This window comes from Triticum urartu, chromosome 7 (assembly GCF_003073215.2).
Source record: "Triticum urartu cultivar G1812 chromosome 7, Tu2.1, whole genome shotgun sequence".
Taxonomy (NCBI): domain Eukaryota; kingdom Viridiplantae; phylum Streptophyta; class Magnoliopsida; order Poales; family Poaceae; genus Triticum; species Triticum urartu.
Window position 1 is genome coordinate 603,587,735 of NC_053028.1, and position 19,123 is coordinate 603,606,857.

At 48.2% G+C, this 19,123-nt stretch overlaps 2 protein-coding genes across 3 annotated transcripts; one reads left to right on the top strand and one right to left on the bottom strand.

The window, feature by feature from the left end:
• Positions 1-7,621: 7,621 nt before the first annotated feature.
• Positions 7,622-8,537, top strand: LOC125525890 (macrophage migration inhibitory factor homolog). The gene is made up of 3 exons (XM_048690896.1): positions 7,622-7,840; positions 7,957-8,157; positions 8,328-8,537. The coding sequence occupies exons 1-3, from the start codon at positions 7,730-7,732 to the stop codon at positions 8,361-8,363; spliced, it is 348 nt and encodes a 115-aa protein (XP_048546853.1). The 5' UTR covers positions 7,622-7,729; the 3' UTR covers positions 8,364-8,537.
• Positions 8,538-8,843: 306 nt separating this feature from the next.
• On the bottom strand, positions 8,844-11,888 carry LOC125525889 (mitogen-activated protein kinase 4). Of its 2 annotated transcripts, none has more exons than XM_048690894.1 (3): positions 11,569-11,888; positions 10,498-10,923; positions 8,844-9,967 (listed from the first exon to the last, which is right to left on the bottom strand). In XM_048690894.1, the coding sequence occupies exons 1-3, from the start codon at positions 11,707-11,709 to the stop codon at positions 9,281-9,283; spliced, it is 1,254 nt and encodes a 417-aa protein (XP_048546851.1). In that variant the 5' UTR covers positions 11,710-11,888; the 3' UTR covers positions 8,844-9,280. The 2 variants fall into 2 exon arrangements, with proteins under 2 accessions (XP_048546851.1, XP_048546852.1); XM_048690895.1 differs by lacking the exon at positions 11,569-11,888 and adding an exon at positions 11,004-11,296.
• Positions 11,889-19,123: the final 7,235 nt, after the last annotated feature.

Below are 19,123 nucleotides of genomic sequence, written 5' to 3' on the forward strand. Positions count from 1 at the left end.
CATCAAGCTGGATGAGAACTTCGGAGTGGATACAGTAAGTCAGAACGACAAGTCTTTTTTCATAATTAAGCATGACTTATGCTTCATTTGCTTCAACTTTTAATTTTAATATTTTCACTATTCTACTAGCGTATCCCCTGTCATGCAAGAATTTTTGTCTTGGATAAGATATGTTTCAGTCCTAACAAAACTATGGAGGTAAAAAAGTTACTTGAATACCGAGCATGGTTATACCTTCAACGTCAAATTATACAACGCAGACACATGCATACACCTATTTTGAATGCAAAGCTTGGCAAGCACTATGCAAGGCTTATGCATTTGAGCCTGATATGGTTATCACTTTTGATATTCGTCCGAAAGATGATATTGAAGGTAATAGAGACATCTGGGTCGATGTGCAGACGCCTCCAGTTCTACCGTTATGTGAGTTTCTCAACCATATTTATGTCTTCGATATTGTTTATTCAAAAAGAGTTGACAAGTAATTTATATTGACAGCTTATTTTCAATCAAGCAAACATGTCCGGCGCTTGGTAGACAGGACCGTCCACTGTCCCGGGGCTGAACTAAACTGCGAGGAGACAAGTCATTATGTTTCATGGCTTGAGGATCTTGATGCTGTCAAGACAAATTTTTTTCCTGCACTTAGAAATGTTAGTACTCAAAACGTGCGACCAATGGTGTTCGTACTGAACTACGGTCACATATATTTAGGAAAGATGGTAAGATTTCTACTATTTCTCCTCAGTGCATCTTTTGCATACATTATTTTTTTAAGCTAAACTTCATTGCTAAGTATGTTACTATACGATGTTCTTCAACAGGGACTCCCGATGAATGTTGTGCCTGATTGGATCGAGACTAAAGGTACCATGAATATTTTTAGCTTACGGCCAAGATATCCTACAATGCACTTTAGTGCATTCAGGATTTCTAATAGCGAGGAATGCTTAATAGTAAAAGACTGGAGCAAAATTGTGAACGATCGTAGAGAAGTACTAGGGGGCAGCAATCAGAAGTGCAACCCACGATTAGGAGACAGGTTCATCTGCATGCTCCAATATGATGAATCAGGAAAGCTATACATGTTCTATGCTATTTTACCTGAGAGAGCAGCAGGAGTGATTAGCTAGTTCATGCTCTTAGTACATGTCCTCTCATGTCCGTGTTCTTCGTCCTGAACTTAATCTCAAAGAGTGATTTGCTTTTGTGGTGTTATGAACGCTTATAATATCATTACCATGTTGAACTCAATGATATCTTTGTTTCTGGTACAAGTGAATGTTTCTTCTTTAAGCTAGTGTTGGTGGTGATTAGATAGCGGTAATGACTATATGATGATTAAGTAGTGGTAATGAGATGACTATTATATAATGATTTTTAGCTAGCTATGAAAACTGTTGGTGGTGATGATATATATGATGCAAGAGTTTTTATATTAATATGATGATGATGAGTTATTATATCATTTATGAAAGAAACTGCAGATTAGTTTCAACTAGATGGATTCTAGCTAAGTGATCAAGTATATGCCATATCCATATTACCTCGATCACTTAATTAGGTGATCAAGTATATATAATATGGATATGGCATATACTTGATGACTTAGCTAGGATCCACATGCATCCAGTCAAACTAATCTGCGGTACTTTCACCTAATGATTTAACAACTCATTATAATGTAAAACAATCACTAAATTAAATTGAAAACACAAAATTAAAGTAAAAATAAAAAATAAAACCAAAACACACCCAAACATTTAGTACCGGTTGGTGTTACCAACCGGTACGAATGTCCTACGCGCCCCCGGAGCTGGCTCGTGCCACGTGGTTGCCCTTTAGCACCGGTTCGTGCTGAACCGGTACTAAAGGGGGGGGGGCTTTAGTGCCCACACTTTAGTGCCGGTTACCGAACCGGCACTAAAGGGCCTTACGAACCGGTGATATTGCCCGGTTCTGCACTAGTGATTGGGTGGCAGTGGTGATTGCATCATGTGTGGCCGACCGACGACGGCGATGTACCTGTTAGATTCGGCCCACTGTGATGCCTAGCCTACAGTGGTGGTATGCTCGGCTCCTTGTGTGATGACAATGGTCTTGATGCATGTGTTGGCGGTTGGATGACGCGAGCGTCACACATAGTGGTGCACGGCGGGCGATCGAGTTCTGATGAGGCTTCCCTACCAGGTTCGCTACCTGAATGCTCGGGGTTGTGTCTGGAACCATCGCAGAAGGACTTTGGTGAAGATGGGCCGGGGCTGCCGGATGGATATGGGTTATGGCGGCTCCGGTGGCTTTATGTTTGCAGCTTGAGTCCAAACATTGCTGAAGAGTTGAGGCTACACCGCTACAGGATCGCCCCTTTAACGGGTTCTTGGTGGCATCAGTGACCTTGTTGATCCTGACGGACGTGCTCTGGTCAGCTCCACACACACACACGTGGTACGTCTGGTATGTTTATGTAACTCCCTCGACGCGGCTATATCTCCTACGTGTCGAAGCACGACTTAGAGGCATAACCGCATTGAAAGCAATATCGCAAGTGAGGTAATCTTCACAACAACCCATGTAAATAAATAAATGGATAAAGTACATAGTTGGCTTACACTTGCCACGTCACACAAATACATAAATAAGTCATTAAATTCATCCAATACACTCATGGTCCGACTACGGTACCAAAATAAAAATCAACCCCCAAATGCGACAAAGTCCCCGATCGCCCCAACTGGGCACCACTACTGATCATCCGGGAAGGACACGTAGTAATGGCGAGAGTCTTCATCGAACTCCCACTTGAGCTCGGTCATATCATCTGGAACGGTATCATCGGTCCCTGCATCTGGTTTGGAAGTAATCTGTGAGTCACGGGGACTCAGCAATCTCGCACCCTCGCGATCAAGACTATTTAAGCTTATAGGTAAGGTAAAGGTATGATGTGGAGCTGTAGCAAGCGACTAGCATATATGGTGGCTAACCTATTCGCAAAAGAGAGCGAGAAGAGAAGGCAAGAGCACGGTCGAACAACTATGATCAAGAAGTGATCCTAGAACAACCTACGTCAAGCATTACTCCAACACCGTGTTCACTTCCCGGACTCCGCCGAGAAGAGACCATCATGGTTACACACGTGGTTGGTGTATTTTAATTAAGTTAAGTTTCATGTTAACTACAATCGGACATTAATAAATTCCCATCTGCCCATAACCGCGGGCACGGCTTTCGAAAGTTCAAATCCCTGCAGGGGAGTCCCAACTTAGCCCATCACAAGCTCTCACGGTCAACGAAGGATATTCTTTCTCCCAAGACAATCCGATCAGACTTGGCATCCCGGTTACAAGACATCCTCGACAATGGTAAAACAAGTCCAGCAACACCGCCCGAATGTGCCAAAAAATCCCGATAGGAGCTGCACATATCTCGTTCTCAGGGCACACTTAGATGAACACTACGTACAACTAAAGCCAACCCTCAAGTTTCCCCGAGGTGGCACTGCAAGTGGCTCTGTTTGGACCAACACTCAGAGGAGCACTAGCCCGGGGGTTTAAATAAAGATGACCCTTGGGCTCCGGAAACCCAAGGGAAAAAGAGGCTAGGTTGCAAATGGTAAAACCAAGGTTGGGCATTGCTGGAGGAGTTTTATTCAAGGCGAACTGTTAAGGGGTTCCCATTATAACCCAACCGTGTAAGGAACACAAAATCCGGGAACATAACACCGATATGACGGAAACTAGGGCGGCAAGAGTGGAACAAAACACCAGGCATAAGGCCGAGCCTTCCAACCTTTACCAAGTATATAGGTGCATTAAGATAAACAAGATAATATTGTGATATCCCAACAATAAACAAGTTCCAATAAGGAACTATCTCCAATCTTCACCTGCAACTAGCAACGCTATAAGAGGGGCTGAGCAAAGCAGTAACATAGCCAAACAACGATTTGGTAGGACATGCTGGGTTAGAAGTTTGACATGGCAATATGGGAGGCATGATAAGCAAATGGTAGGTATCGTAGCATAGGCATAGCAAAAGAGCGAGCATCTAGCAAGCAAAGATAGAAGTGATTTCGAGGGTATGGTCATCTTGCCTGCAAAGTACTCAGAGTTGCCTTGATCCTCGTAAGCAAACTCAACGGGCTCCTCGTTCACAAACTCGTCTCCCGGCTCTACCGAAACAAGAACAACAAGCAAAAAGAGCACAATCAACCACATGCAATGCTCAAGCAACATGATGCAAACATGGTATGCTATGCGGGATGCGATATGTGATGCATATGCAAGATTTGCAAAGGAAAGATTGAACCTGGCCTCAACTTGGAAATCCAATAGTGCCACTGGAAAGGTGAGATGATTTCGGTTGAAATCGATATAAAGATCACCGGAATCAGATGCACGGTTTGGAAAAGGCAAGCAAAACAAATATGGCACCGATCTGCGATAATTAGCAAGTAGCCATCTAAATGCATCAAGAACAACATGCCACAGCACTCAAATATGACAACAAAATACATGGCATGGATCCACTCATGATGCTTGACAAAAGATGAACACTGAGCTACGGCTAATTCATCCATTAACAGGTTCAAACAAGCATGGCAAAAGTGCAAATGATAACAGGTTTCAGACTTAGTGAAATTAACATAAGTCTGGAATTTATCATCAGGAAGCACACTTTAGAGCATGATAACTACATGCTACAGGAACATATCATGGCAAAGCAAGGCATGGCATGAAGCTACTCTAAGCATATAACAAAATTCCCTTAGTGACCTTGAGCCAAAAGGGATCAGAAAATACATTTGCAAGCATGCGAACATAGCAAAAACACAAACAGATTCAAACTTAGTGAAAAACTGGAGCATGCAAAACAGTTAACGAGTAGGCATGTTTACGAACTCGATGCACTCACTACAGAGCATGTCATGACAAACTAAGCATACAACCATCAAGAAGACATAGCATAGAAGTTAGATATGGCAAGAACAACAACAACATAGCATGCATGGATCAATAGCAACATCCTCAGCAAAATCGCTAAACATGTCAACAATCTGCCAGGAACATTTTATAGCAAAAGTAGAGCTCGATTGACTCAATTTAGGGTGCTCCATAAATGCAAACAAAGACATGTATGGATAGAGAACCACAATATTAACAAAACATCCTTACTGATCATCCTCAAAAGAGGCATGGATCACTAGAAAACAACATGAACATATGGCATAAAAACAAAAACAGAACAAGGAATTGGTGAAAAATTAAGTCCCTGAAAACAGCATCAATGATTACGCTACTTTGCATGCTTGTGCTAGTCACCCAAAATATCACAAAAATACATGGCATACACCCCTGTAAAGATGGCATGGCATTTAACAAAACACATGTAGAGCTCAGGATCATAGCATGCACATATTAATCATGGCAAAAATGACAAAAAGCCATTTGCTGAAACAGATCTGAAATATTCCTCACATAGCCCTCTTCCAACAGCATTTCGGGCATCAACATAAGCTCAAATGAAAATGATGCAATGAGATGAAATGATGCACTCGTCGAGACGAACATTTTGATGCACTAGTCACCCAAAATATCACAAAAATACATGGCATACACCCCTGTAAAGATGGCATGGCATTTAACAAAACACATGTAGAGCTCAGGATCATAGCATGCACACATTAATCATGGCAAAAATGACAAAAAGCCATTTGCTGAAACAGATCTGAAATATTCCTCACATAGCCCTCTTCCAACAGCATTTCGGGCATCAACATGAGCTCAAATGAAAATGATGCAATGAGATGAAATGATGCACTCGTCGAGACGAATATTTTGATATGCTACACACACGAATCGGAGTTACGGATGCAGAGTTATGGCATGTGAAAGAATACAAAAAAAATTAGGGTTAGAGGAGAAAAAGTCAACCCGTCGCGATCAGATCTGGATCGGGGCGCGATTCTTGAGGTTGGTCGGGGTACTGTTTGGCGGAGACCGAGGTGGAGGGAGAGAGGTCACCGGGGTGCGCCGGCGACGGAGAGGAAGGCGGCGGCGTCGGACGCGGTCGCCGGCGGCAAGGGCGGCGCGGGGCGACGCCGGCGGCCGGAGTTGTAGGGGCGGCGGCGCCGGAGATGAGGCCGGCCGGAGCGGGCGGCGGTGGCCGTCGTCGACGCCAGCGAGGGATGCGGCGGCCGGCGCGGTGGCCTGCGGCGTCGGGAGCGGGCGGGGGGAGGACGAAGGGCGGCGGCGTCCCGATGGGCTTGGAGGGCCCGGTGCGGGCCTGCCCGGGCCGACGGCGGGAGGAAGGAGGCGGCGACAGGTGGCGCGCGCTGAGTGGTGGCGGCGGTGTATCCGACGGCCGACGGACGTGTCCGGCCGCGCGGAGAGGAGCGGGCTAGGGTTTAGGGTAGGGAAGACCCGAAAATTTTGGGGGAGACCTAGTTTTATAGGTAGGAGGAGCTAGGAGGCTCCAAATTGAGCACGGCTTGCGCCCACGCGATCGTGATCGAACGCTCTAGATGATAGAAGGGGTTTAGGTGGGTTTTGGGCCAGTTTGGAAGGGTGTTGGGCTGCAACACACACGAGGCCTTTTCGGTCCCTCGGTTAACCGTTGGAGTATCAAACGAAGTCCAAATGGCACGAAACTTGACAGGCGGTCTGCCGGTAGTAAACCAAGGCCGCATGACAAGTATCGGTCCAATCCGAAAACGTTTAACACACGCACACGAAAAGAGGTAGAAAGGACCACCAGAGGACATATGAGCGCCGGAATGCAAAACGGACAACGGGGAAAATGTTCAGATGCATGAGACGAACACGTATGCAAATGCAATGCACATGATGACATGATATGAGATGCATGACAAAGACAACAACACATGGAGACACAAAACCCGACAACGGAGAAATAAAATAACTTAGTGCCGGAAACGACAAGAGTTGGAGTACATATAAGGTAAATTACATCCGGGGTGTTACAGTTTAGTCGGGAAGGCATTTTGTCGAGCAGGCCCACACGTGGTATGGAGTAGTTATCTTTCATGATGAAAACCAAGATCTAGCCTCTAGGGGTGGATATGACGATGATGGTGCTCTCGTGTTGTTCCCTTCTTGTAATCATCATCGTTGAAGCACTTCTCTAACCGTTTGGAGTTCTATCATCGGCGGTGTTGATGTTGTTGCTTGTAACTGCATGCTTGAGTTCACTTCAAAATGGCATTTGGATGTCACTTTCAATTTCTTTTTTCCTCTATGTGCACGCGTTGGCGTTGACTATTTGCATTCTAATTGTACATACGTTAAGTGTGTGTTTATTATGCTTGTATATTTTTATGTGACATTATGGATCAATTAAATTTGCCTTCTATGGAAAAAATTAATGAAAACTGACCTCCTAAATTCGTTTTCCTCTCCAATTAGTGCTATCTATCCAAACAATAAACTGTACTGATGCCCTCTCACTCCGTTCACTACTGATTTCCTCCCACCAAACACACTGTCACGGTAAAATGTGGCTCCTGACCAGCGAACGGAAATGCAACTCTTGACCAAAGAAGCTCGGCCCCGGGGCGGGCTCGGGCCGCCTGGGCCCGCGCCAAATCCTCCTCTGCCTCGCTATCGCCGCACGTAATCAATCCTCTCTGCTCCTTCCCGCTCGTCTCGGCTAGCGGGCGTGCCTCGTTCCCCTGTCCACCACAGATTCCACACCCCCGCCATAGCACGCGATGCCGCAGCTGAGCCTGAGCACCAACGTGCCGGTGGACGCCGTCGCCGCCGCCGACATCCTCCGGGACTGCTCCAGGGCGCTCGCCAGGATCATCGGCAAGCCAGAATCCGTAACCCCCACCTCCTAAACCCCTCCCTTCCCCGGCGCGCGCTCCGTCTGTTCGACGGAATGCCTTCCCGGCACAGAGTGTGTTGCTATGCTGACCCGCTGCCCTTTGTGGCGCAGTACGTGACGGTGTCGATCGACGGGTCGGTGCCGACGTCGTTCGCGGGGAGCGAGGAGCCCGCGGCGTACGGGGAGATCATGTCCATCGGGGGCCTCGGCCCCGGCGTCAACGGCAAGCTCAGCGCCGCCCTCGCCGACATCCTCGAGGCCAAGCTCTCCGTCAGCGCCAGCAGGTTCTACGTCAAGTTCGACGATGTCCAGGTGCGCACGCACATTGACCCTCCTCCGCACCCCCCACCCCAGAACTACTCGCGCCGCCACACGGTCTTTCTTTCCATCGGGAGTAAATCTGTACTGAAGTTGACAACAAGAAATGTACCATGTTTTTTCTCTGTGTGTGTGTTGTGATGTGCCTCGTTTTGGCGCTGCAGGGGTACAATGTGGGCTTCAACGGAACCACGTTCTAAGACAAATCCATCAGAAGAAAGATGTTGGCGACAGTAGTGAACCAGTCCCATACCATGCCCCACTGTGTACCATCTGCATCTTGGATTTCCGTCAGTTAATATTTCTCACATATCTGAAGTACTGGTACTGTGATTTTAAGTCAACCCAATGCAAGTTCTGCTTTTGTTTGCTTATTTGTTCAGTCACATAGAAACACAAAGTGAAAACGATCCAACCACTCCAGTTGAGGGCTTGAGAGTTCAGAATTCTTCGGATGAGTTCTTTCCCAGGGGAACAGGAGTAATAACTTTGACCACCATGGCATCAGCACATTCAGTGTGTACATCAGGTCATCAGCATATGGTGGTACGGCATTGCAGATTACAGGGGGCTTCAGAGTTTATACATTTTAAGCCAAACAGAAAATACCATACAAACTGCAATTTCCTAGCTCTTGAAGAAACAAGACACTTTTGAAGGTAGAAGCAAAACAAGGTCACTTGAAAGTTTAGACCTCCATACATAGAGCAGCTTCTAAAATTACAACTTACAACCATGGGGAGAAGAGAAGATTACAACTTACACGAGCTTCTTCATAACCCAATTCGTAATAAACTGAATTCCGCTTCTACAACACAGTAGTCCATATACATAGAGCAGTGTCTAAGATTACAAACTTACAATCAAGGAAAGAAAAAGATTACAACTTACACAAGCTTCTTCATAATCGAATTCCGCTTCTACAACACAGCAGTCCATATATACTACCAAGTACTGACCCACAGCTAGAGAAATCCATACGCCATTTATTGTGCACATATTTACATAAACAGGTCACTCGACGGCATTGCGATAATTGCATTAAAGCTTTATACCAAGAACGAACATGTGAAGACCCTGGTGTGGCACACTGCTCTCACATGTTCATTCCTGCTTGTCACATATTCACCATCCTGGCGGCCTCGGGGTGGTACTGGAGCATCTCCTGCCACAACATTTCTCGGATCATATCTGTGCCAATGTTTTCATCTATGTCGAGATCGATGGGCACCTGCGCAGGAGGGTTTGCGCTGGGATCATACAGCGGGGACATGTAGGGGTGCTCCAGAGCCTGGGTGACACTGATCCTTTTGGAAGGGTCAAAGACAAGCATCTTCTGCAACAGGTCAATGGCAAGAGGGTGCGCTTGCGGGTACATGCTACTGAGGGGAATCCCTGGGGTGTATGGAAGGGATTTAATGTAGTTGCGCGCTTTCGGGTTGTCAATGAACGCGAGGTCAGCCTCGCTCATGGTGCCAAGAACATTGACTATGAGCTTAAGCTGATTAAGGCACTCGGTTCCTGGAAAGATCGGCTTGCGGCCAAGTAGCTCAGCAAAGATGCAGCCAACAGACCAGACATCTATGGAGGTGCCATAGTTGTCGCAGCAGAGCAGCAGCTCGGGAGCTCTGTACCAGCGGGTGACAACGTATTCAGTCATAAACTGACCTTTAGTGTTATTTGTGCGAGCCAGACCAAAGTCACAGATCTTCAGGTCACAGTTTGCATTGACCAGAAGGTTCCCAGGCTTCAGGTCTCTATGGAGTATCCCTGCTGAATGAAGGTACTTCAGTCCTCGGAGCAGCTACAGTCAAGAAAAAAAAGGTGTTATTGACAAATATGGGAGAAAAAGGATCAGAAGAATGTGAGAAAGTGACATGGTAACAAACAAGACTAATTCATAAGACAAGCATCTAAGAATCAGTCCAATACAAGATGCTCAAGTTCAATTTGTATATAGCTATCCTGAAATAATTCACAGAGGCTTAAGTTACAGGTTCATGCAAATACCATGTGCAGATCTGCTGTGTATTAGGTTGCTTTTAAGAAATGCACTTCCAAGGGGAGCAGCTATAGAAGCTCCTGCTAGAAATATTCAAACTGGCATGCGCTTCTTCCATAAATTAGCATATCATTCTTTGGCAACTCAACTAGTTGAAACTCAACAACTTTAGATAGATCATGCACTTAATGCAAATTAGTATGAACGATAAAAAGAACATTATCTTGCCATACACTTGAGGTGTGAACAGATTATTATGGTAGAATGGTGAGAACAAATGAAGGACTACATGGAATTCAAAGGTAAGAATGAAAAACAGAGCCGGCGCATACCTGAAAAAGGAAATACTGACAGTGGTCATTGGACAGCGGCTGAGACGACTTGACAATCTGATGCAGATCCGTGTCCATGAGCTCGGAGACCAAGTAGACATCCTTGAAGCTCCTCCTATGTATCGGCATCATTATATCCTTCAAGGCAATGACATTCTCATGGCGCAGGTGCCGAAGGAGCTTCAGCTCGCGCAGCGTCCTCAGCGCATCCACGCGGTTGTCAAAGACGTTGTTTATCTTCTTGATGGCGACCTTCTCGTTGGTCTCCTGGTTGATCGAGGAGCAAACTATCCCGTAGGCTCCTCTTCCGATGGGCTTGATCGGCACGTACTTGGTGTCGATCTCGAACATGGTCTGCCACATGGTGTAGTAGTGCTTCCCGTGGTTTCCCATGCCGTTCGGTGGATCCACCATCATCGCCATTTTCTACGGGGAAAAAGGAAACATAGAGTTAGCTGTCTATTAATTGAGAACAATGGAAGGATAATAACAAGGACGAAGCTTACTAGTTTAGGGTGCCAATATAATTTTGCCAAGTCTTATGAGCTTGACTTTTTAGCCCCGTGGTAGTAACAGTCTCTGTTTCCACCCCACACACAATTCATCATAACCATGGCGCGAGCGATGCGCTTAAGCCTTCATCCATTTTAATTTTGCCAAGTCTTATGAGCTTGACCTTTACCAGCAGCATGTATTTGCACCCCCGCACAATTTTTATCCTCAACCTAACACCAGTGCCTGTCTAACACTGTTTGTTTGACTGACCCAGTCCCAGTGGTGTGTTTTGAATCAGAGCCACCCTCTCTCCCCCCCACAACCCCAGCTAGCGCAGCACAATCCATGGCTGGGCGCTGCAATCCGCCGCCGAATCGGACCGAATCGGCCGCATTTCGACGCAACTCGTCCCGGCTGCCCCTGACACGAGCATCCTAGCGGCGGCCGGCACCGGAAGCGACCCAATTCGGCTCCGCTGCGCCTCACGAAAGCAGTACGAGGAAAGGAAAGTAAAGGAAAGAAAATGGGGGCGGGGAGAAGCTCCCCGTCCCGTGCGCGGGCGGATCGTCCACTCACCTCAGGACGCGGCGGCAGCAGCAGCGTCGGCGGCGGATCTGGAGAAGCAGAGCACGTCCGGGGGCGGGGGAGGCAGGGGATGGGGATGGGGAGCGCACGCGGAGACGGAGGCGGAGGCAAAGGCAGGGAGCGACCGAGCATGAGGCTCTCTGTCTATTTTTTATTTCGGGGAAGGGAGGGAGGGAGGGAGGGAGGAAGGAACGTACGTACGTACGCACGCACGCGCGTAGCTCCACGGACTTGGACTCGGGGGAGTGGTGGTGGGGCTGCGATGAGGAAGATGGCGATGGGTGCCGCTGGCGCTCAGGTACAGCGAAGGGGCGGGCAGCTAGCGAGATGGAACACGCGGCAGGCTGAGGAAGACGATGAGGAAGGCCCCCTGTGGCCGCCCCATATATACCCGCCGCCCCGCCCACATGGCCGGCCTCGGGACACATGGCCACTGCCGCTCCTCGGGACGAGGCGGCCCTGCTTCGTCACCATCCTTCCGGTCCGGGTAAGCCGCCCACCGGCTTTCCGGCGACGCCTCGCACGTGCGCGCCTGAGTAGCGTGCGGCGCTGGAGCGGCGACGGCTGGTGACCCGTCGGAGGCGCGTGGCCGGCGTCGGGCGGGGCCACGAGGGCTCGCTGGGCTCGGACGGTAGAGTGAAATGTGGGTCGTTTTTCCGATCCGTGCGGCGGTTGGGTTGCTTCTCCGGCGCGCGCGTCTTTCCTCCCGCGTTGACCCGGCAAGCGCGTACGGTACGGAGGAGGAGTGACGCCGAGGCTACCATGGCGGCAGGGTTTCGCCGCGTGATGCGGGTTCGGCGAGTTTATCGCCCGAGGTATTTGGGGGGCGTATCCATGATGATCACTCAGTGGTTACGCCTACGCATTCGGCTGCCCGATTATATATACTTTATTCTTTGATCATCTTGGGTTATCCTCCAACTTCGGGTCACCGCGAGCGGTTACGCCTTGCGAGGTCAGCTGCCTAATTCTGTTTGAACAACATTTTGAGTCCTAACATTTTGAATAACGTTTTTTAGCCTTTGGGTTTCGTGCTTACATAAACTTTCCATATATGGTCTATTCATATCGAATATCACGTCAATACAAAGAAACCCGAAGTGATCCATTTTCGTAGACCACCTAGCGATGACTACAAACAATTGAGCAAGCCGAATGTGTGCTAGTGTCATCGCCCCTCCCTCGTAGGAGTCGGACAAGCCTTATTGTGGTAGACAGTAAAAAAAATCGTGCTATGACCCAGAGGACCAGCGTACCAGACAAAAACCGTCGCCGATGACAAGAAGCGTAGATGGAAGGGATCCTACCTATAGACACATGAATGCAGACGAACAAAGAACGAGTCCAAACAGATCCACCAAAGACAAACACCGACCTAATACCGCAACATCTATAGAAGACACACCTTGCCACGCCATCTGACAATGTGAGACACATAGTTGGGATGGAGGCTAGGCGAGGAGAACCTTATTTCATCTTCAGGGAGCTGGCGCCGCCCTAAACAAACAAAAATACCTAAAAACGAAGCACTAGTTCTCCCGTTGGCAATTGGTCGGGATCTAACATGCCTCGATGTCCCTAAGGCGACATGAGATGAGACAGATTGGCGATGATGCTAGCGGCGGGTGGAGAAACCATAGCCGCCTAGGGGTCGCTCATGGGAGGAGAAAAAAAAATTTGTAGCATGCCTTCTTAACTCTTTTTAGATGTACAGATTAACTAGGCAACAGCAAATACTCTGATTCTTTGCAATGGGGAGGGGGGAGGGGGTCAATGTGCATGTATGTACCCTTTTTTCTATGGCATGAGACTATCCTAAAACTCCAAAATTATAGGGTTACAATAGAGAGGCAAAAGATCAATACATGGGGGGTGGGAGTATTTGGTGAAGTCATACAGCGATGGTACACTTAATACAACTATAGTTTGCAAAATGATTTGCCACACCATTTTGTTCTTGACGAAGTTTCTACGGAATAAACTCTCTATGGACCATCAATGCCTTGATCCAGAGATAAAATCCATCACCTGATAGTAACACATCAAGAGCCTCCAGAGAATATGATTGGACAATGATTGGAAGATTAGTACTATGTTGGGCAGCGAGTGCCATCCCCCTGCATGATCCTTGTAGCTCCACTTCCAAGGCATCATTACAACTGAAAACCAGAGAGTATAACGAAGCTGTCGTGCTTCCTCAAAATCATGCCCTCCGCTGTCGTACAATCCGCAGACCCATTAACGAAATTTCTACGTGGTCCACCGGCGTTGACGGCCACCTAGCAGCTGGCGTCAGTGTTTTCTTTGCCGGGATTAACCGCATCTTCCACTTCAACAACTCGTCCGTGTTATACCTTCGTGAATTACTAATGGACTTGAAGTAACTATCTAAGAACTCAACAATAACTTTGTGCCGTTTTTTGGCTCTATCTGAACTTTTTTTGCACATGTTTTTGTTAACAAGTGTGCTTGCCAATTTTCATGCGAGACAGAATGGCGGTGCTTCGTAGGTGAAAAACCAAAAATAAGTGTAACATTTGAAGGTAACATTTGTCGTTCATTTTTTTTACACAGATCAAAATACTTAAGTTTTTCTCCTAAAAGTTTGCAAGTAGCATTTTGGTGTACAATAGGCACATCTATTTTTTTTAAAAAAATTGACATTTGCAAAAAGCATTTTTGGTGGGCTGGAGCATATGCTTCGAAGGGCCAAATTGAATTCCCGGTGCTGGGTATCTCTTTATCATGCTGCCAAATACGCCAAATAAGCGTAATCAGCATGTCATGAGTGGTATCTGAACAGCCCAACAAAACATTCAATATCCGTTGCTTTCCATTTCCTATTAAAAGATCATTAGGAGGTAATGGCCAAAACGACTTACGTGGTACTCACGCATTATTGAGGACTAGACTCGATGCGTAATCAAGATTAAAAATCCTAGTACTCATACCTAAAAGGTCGTATGCATCTCTAATTGTTGCAGAGGCCGGAGACGCTCGCTCCTGACCCCCGTCTCACCCTCGCTCGGGCGACACGGGTGGTACTCCAACCCTAGCCGCTGCCTGGGCCGACCCCCTTCCTCCCTTTCTCCCGCCGCCGGCCTGTGCCCGGTGGACGACGAGGGTGGCGGGGGTTCTCCTCCCTCCCGGGACTCAGGGGCGGTGCGCCCCCCCCCTCCTATGCGCGTGGAGGCACGGCCGATCTAGCGAAACGGCTGCGGCCGATCTAGCGAAGCGGCGGCGATGGCCGCGGAGGCCACTCCTGCCTCGCGGCGGGCGGTCTATGCTGCGGCGACGCATCATCCGGCCTTGGATCGGCTGCGACATCGAGGGCCTGGTGGACTGCTTGGCCGCACCTCCGGTCAGATCTAATCTGGCCAGTGGAGCCGGCGGTGGTGGTCATCTTCTCTGTCGGAGGTGGCCGGCCAGAGGTTGGGTGGTCGGATCTCGAGATTATCATTTAGTCCTGGCTGTGAGTTGGGGAGACAGAGTTGCCGGTGAAAACCGAGCCGACGGCAGGCGATGGCGGCGTTTTGTGTCGTTACCTTGATGAAGACATCGTCGTGTAACTAGTGTCGACCCACTCGTGTTGCTCCGGGGAAAACCCCAGGATCTGGTTTTCCAGATCAGACGATGGCGGCACTGCGGGTGTCGTTTCTCTCTTGGGAGTATTGTTTGTGGAGCAGCGCTGGAAGTCGGAGGTAGGAGGTGGAGCGGCTTCGTCTTGCACGGAGATTCGGTGGAGATATCAAGTCATGCCTGGTCGACAGGTGCTACGCTTTGTCATGCCTGATCGGCAGGTGCTACACACGACAGATCTTCCAGAGACTTCAAGCTGTGTCGGCTGGTGGTACTTGGCGGCATGGTGCTAAGGTGTACCGGCGGCGACCGCGACGTGCTCAGCAGTTCGCGCGCAGGGAGGTGGTGGCGTTGGGCGCTGTGGTGGCTCGACGACAGCTAGACAGGGCAAGGATGATGCATCAGTACAGCTCTGAAGTTGGAGGGGTAGCAGTTGGCGACGGCGTCCTCCGAGAGCGTGCCGGGCCCCATACTCGGCAAGTGGCTTGGTTGGGGCCTCAAATCTTAGATGTTAGGCTTGACTGCGAGGTCTGTGGTATTAGGCCCGGACTGTCATCATCCCTTCATGAATTGGATATGAGCAGCGACAGATATTGCCTAGACGGTAGATTCAGACTTACTGTTGTATTTTCTTGTAAAGTTTTGTGTGAATAATTAATAAAGTGGATGTATGCATCGCCCAGATGCAGAGACGGGGTCTTTCTTATTTTTTAAAAAGACTTATCTTTCCCCTTGAAGGTGGTTGTTGGTCGCTCCGCAGCAATAGAATCATCATGATCAGAGCTTGCAAGCATGCACACATCCTTAACGGTAAACATACTGTTCTTCTAGCTGCCAAGCAAAAAAAAAATATCGGCGTTGTCTTGCTGATGTATGTATTTTCTGAATACATCAATGGGCCAAAAAGAGCGTTAAGCGCCGAAAAAGCATAGCAGAGACCGAGCTTCACATAGCTCGTTATTTCTTTTCAGCGAAAATATTATTTCCACACATTGAAAAAATCTGAAAAAAAGTATATACATAGATGTTTATTTGTAGTATACATGTATAAAATTTCATGAACATATATGTTAACATGTAATGTACAAAAAAAGATAAATACACATATTAAAATGGGCTTTATCTTTGTCGTTTTTGGGCCAGATATTTATCTTTTTTGGGTAGCATGCAAATAATCAAATTACCTGATGGAACTTTTTTATAACTTGACGAACAGTCATATGTATTTGTATAAAAAGATTTGATATTTTTTGAAACTTTTAAGTATATTCTGATTTTATTTTGATAAAACTGGCTCCATGGAGCCTGGCCTCTGCGACGCCTCACTCGTTAAGCGCAGGGTATAACAAGCATCATGCTCATCCAAGAAATCAGCCACCTAATTAAAATGACAATTGTGCTTCAGCGTAGCATAATAGCCCTGAATGATAGTCCACACGGGATCCAAGGGCCTCGCCAAGTTTTGAATAGTCCGTGAGCAACCCTCCAAATGATCCTTCTCTTACAAGCTCTAGACCAATTCAATACTCTTCCAGACAGTCCACGAGTTACCAGAAAAACAATGTCCAAAGGATTGCCACTTGGGTAATACTTTGCTCGAAGAAGGCGAGCACACAAGATGCCTAGTGCATCTAGCAAATGCTAGGCTTGCTGAACGAGCAAAGCTTGGTTGAAGGCCCGCATGTTGCGAAATCCCACACCCCCTTTAGATTTAGGAAGTCTCATCTTATCCCAACTCAACCAAGCCATCTTGTGTTTCCTTTCTCCACTCTACACCGGCATTGCCACATTAATCGTGACAGATCATCACACATCAATGCAGGCAAATGAAACACGCTCATCACACAGGTAGGAATGGCTTGGGCAACCAATTTAATCAACAACTATTTACTTCCGGAAGACATATACTGTTCACTCTAGTCCATTAATCTCTTGCTCAAAACCGCATGCATCATTTCAAATCTTCCGTTATACATTCTCAAATCTGGAAAACCAGTTCAGAACATTCCATAGAAAATAGCTTCAGAACGCCATTAGAGTCAACTCACAACAATGGAGGACTTGGGCCGATTGCTTTAATACAGTCGGCTTGGCGCAGATACCACAAAAGGAAGGAAACCGGTGCCGTCGAATGAAGCTGGACTACTCGAGGAGGAGATGCTACGAGCAGCCATCGTAGAATGCTACGAACCTTACTTAATGGAGGATTTGACAGGCTTTAATTGGACATTAGTGAGGGGTGGGTGTCGTCGTTCTAAGACTGACAGTAGAATAGAGGGGTAGGAATGTAGAGGCAAGATCCTAGCTATGGAGGAGTTGTACGCATGAGTTTTACGAGTTCAGGCCCTTCTCGGAGGAAGTAACAACCCTACGTCTCGGAGCCCGGAGGCGGTCGACTGAATATATGCGTGTGAATTACAGAAGGTGCGAACCCCTGTCCCAGAGGAGGGGGGTTGCTTATATAGAGTGCGCCAGGACCCCAGCTCCCCTCCGTTACACAGGGTTCAATGCCCATAAAGGAGGAGTGTTACTGGTAACGTCTGAAGTAAAGTGTTGTAAATGCTCATAAAGCTATGGTTTAAACCCTGACCGTTGCAGAGTGGAAGGTTTCTTATCTTATGGTGGTCGAGTGTCTTCAAGGTGGTCGAGTGAGCACATCTTCATGGTCGAGTGGATGATGATTTCTCTTTGACTGCTTCTGATTCTTTGTAGATATGTTCTTGGGGAGGGTATGTTGGACAGATCCATGACCCTACCCTAGGTACATAGCTTCATCATTAGCCCCCGAATGGATCAGGGTTTGAGTGAGGAAGGAGTTGGGGACACTTCCGACCCATTCTTTGTGCCATGAGTATATCTTGTTCTGGAACAGTGAGTTGAGGGAACGCCGTCGACTCCTTTCGCAGTCACCTTGGTCCATTCTTGGTTTTTGTCGAGTGAATTTTCGCGGTAGAATTCCAAATGATAATGTAGAGGAAGTTTGTCTTCAGTCTGGCAAGTTGCTCTGCTCTCTGCGGATTTCGCGGGATTCGAATTTTGGGAAGTGCGCCAGATGGGCGGAACCGTGGTTATCTGGACGGATTAGGCAAGTCTCCTCGATCCCCGCGCCACCTTTTTCGCCACGTACTGCGCGCGCGACTGTTGCGGGACTTGTTTAGATCGTCTGGGTTCATCAGTCAGTCACTCGGGGGACGACCTTATAAAAGGCACCGGACCAGGCCCCTGCCCCGTGCGCTCCCATTCTCTCTTCTTCTTCCCCCGATCTCTCTGCCACGCTCGCTTCCGCTCTCGTCGCCGGACCCTCGCTCGAACTCGACCCGTCGCCATGGGGAAAGAGAAGACGGTGGCGCTGGAACACGCGAAGAAGGCGACCGCGAAGGCGAAGGGCAAGCGGACCAGCCGGGGCGGATCCTCGTCGAGATCCGGCCTGCCGCCGGGCTGGATCCTCGTCGAGATCCGGCCTGCCGCCGGGCTGGATCCAGGGCGACTGGATCCGCTCGACAATCACCCATGACGACCTCGACGACCTGGTGGAAGGGGGACTGATCCCCCACAAGTCGGCACGGCTCCCGGGGAACGAGACCGAGCCGCAGCCAAGGGAGGGTGAGTGTGTTCTCCTCGCCACCCACGTAGATCGCGGATTCTCACTGCCTCCCCATCCTTTTTTCCGAGGTTTTTTGAACTTCTTTGGGGCTCAGCTCCACCATTTCACTCCATACATCATAGTCTATCTGACTGCTTTCGTGTCGATGTGTGAAAATTTCTTGGGCTGTCGACCGCACTGGGGTCTTTTCAAACACATCTTCACCTGCCGCTCCCAGTCGGTCAAAAAGGCCAATCCAAGTGACGAGAGGACACAAGTGATCCAGATGTGCGGGGGTCTAGGGATCCAGATGAGGAGCAAGAGTACCTTCCCAGCCATGATCCTTCCCGACTCGGTCCGGGGATGGTAGTCGACTTGGTTCTA

Excerpts from the sequence above, each read along its gene's own strand:
- LOC125525890 (XM_048690896.1), top strand. The coding sequence starts at position 7,730 with ATGCCGCAGCTGAGCCTGAGCACCAACGTGCCGGTGGACGCCGTCGCC. Across the intron at positions 7,841-7,956 it reads TCATCGGCAAGCCAGAATCC|TACGTGACGGTGTCGATCGA; the intron begins GTAACCCCCACC and ends TTTGTGGCGCAG. Across the intron at positions 8,158-8,327 it reads TCAAGTTCGACGATGTCCAG|GGGTACAATGTGGGCTTCAA; the intron begins GTGCGCACGCAC and ends TTGGCGCTGCAG.
- LOC125525889 (XM_048690894.1), bottom strand. The coding sequence starts at position 11,709 with ATGCTCGGTCGCTCCCTGCCTTTGCCTCCGCCTCCGTCTCCGCGTGCG. Across the intron at positions 10,924-11,568 it reads TGCTGCCGCCGCGTCCTGAG|AAAATGGCGATGATGGTGGA; the intron begins GTGAGTGGACGA and ends TTTTCCCCGTAG. Across the intron at positions 9,968-10,497 it reads GTCAGTATTTCCTTTTTCAG|CTGCTCCGAGGACTGAAGTA; the intron begins GTATGCGCCGGC and ends TCTTGACTGTAG.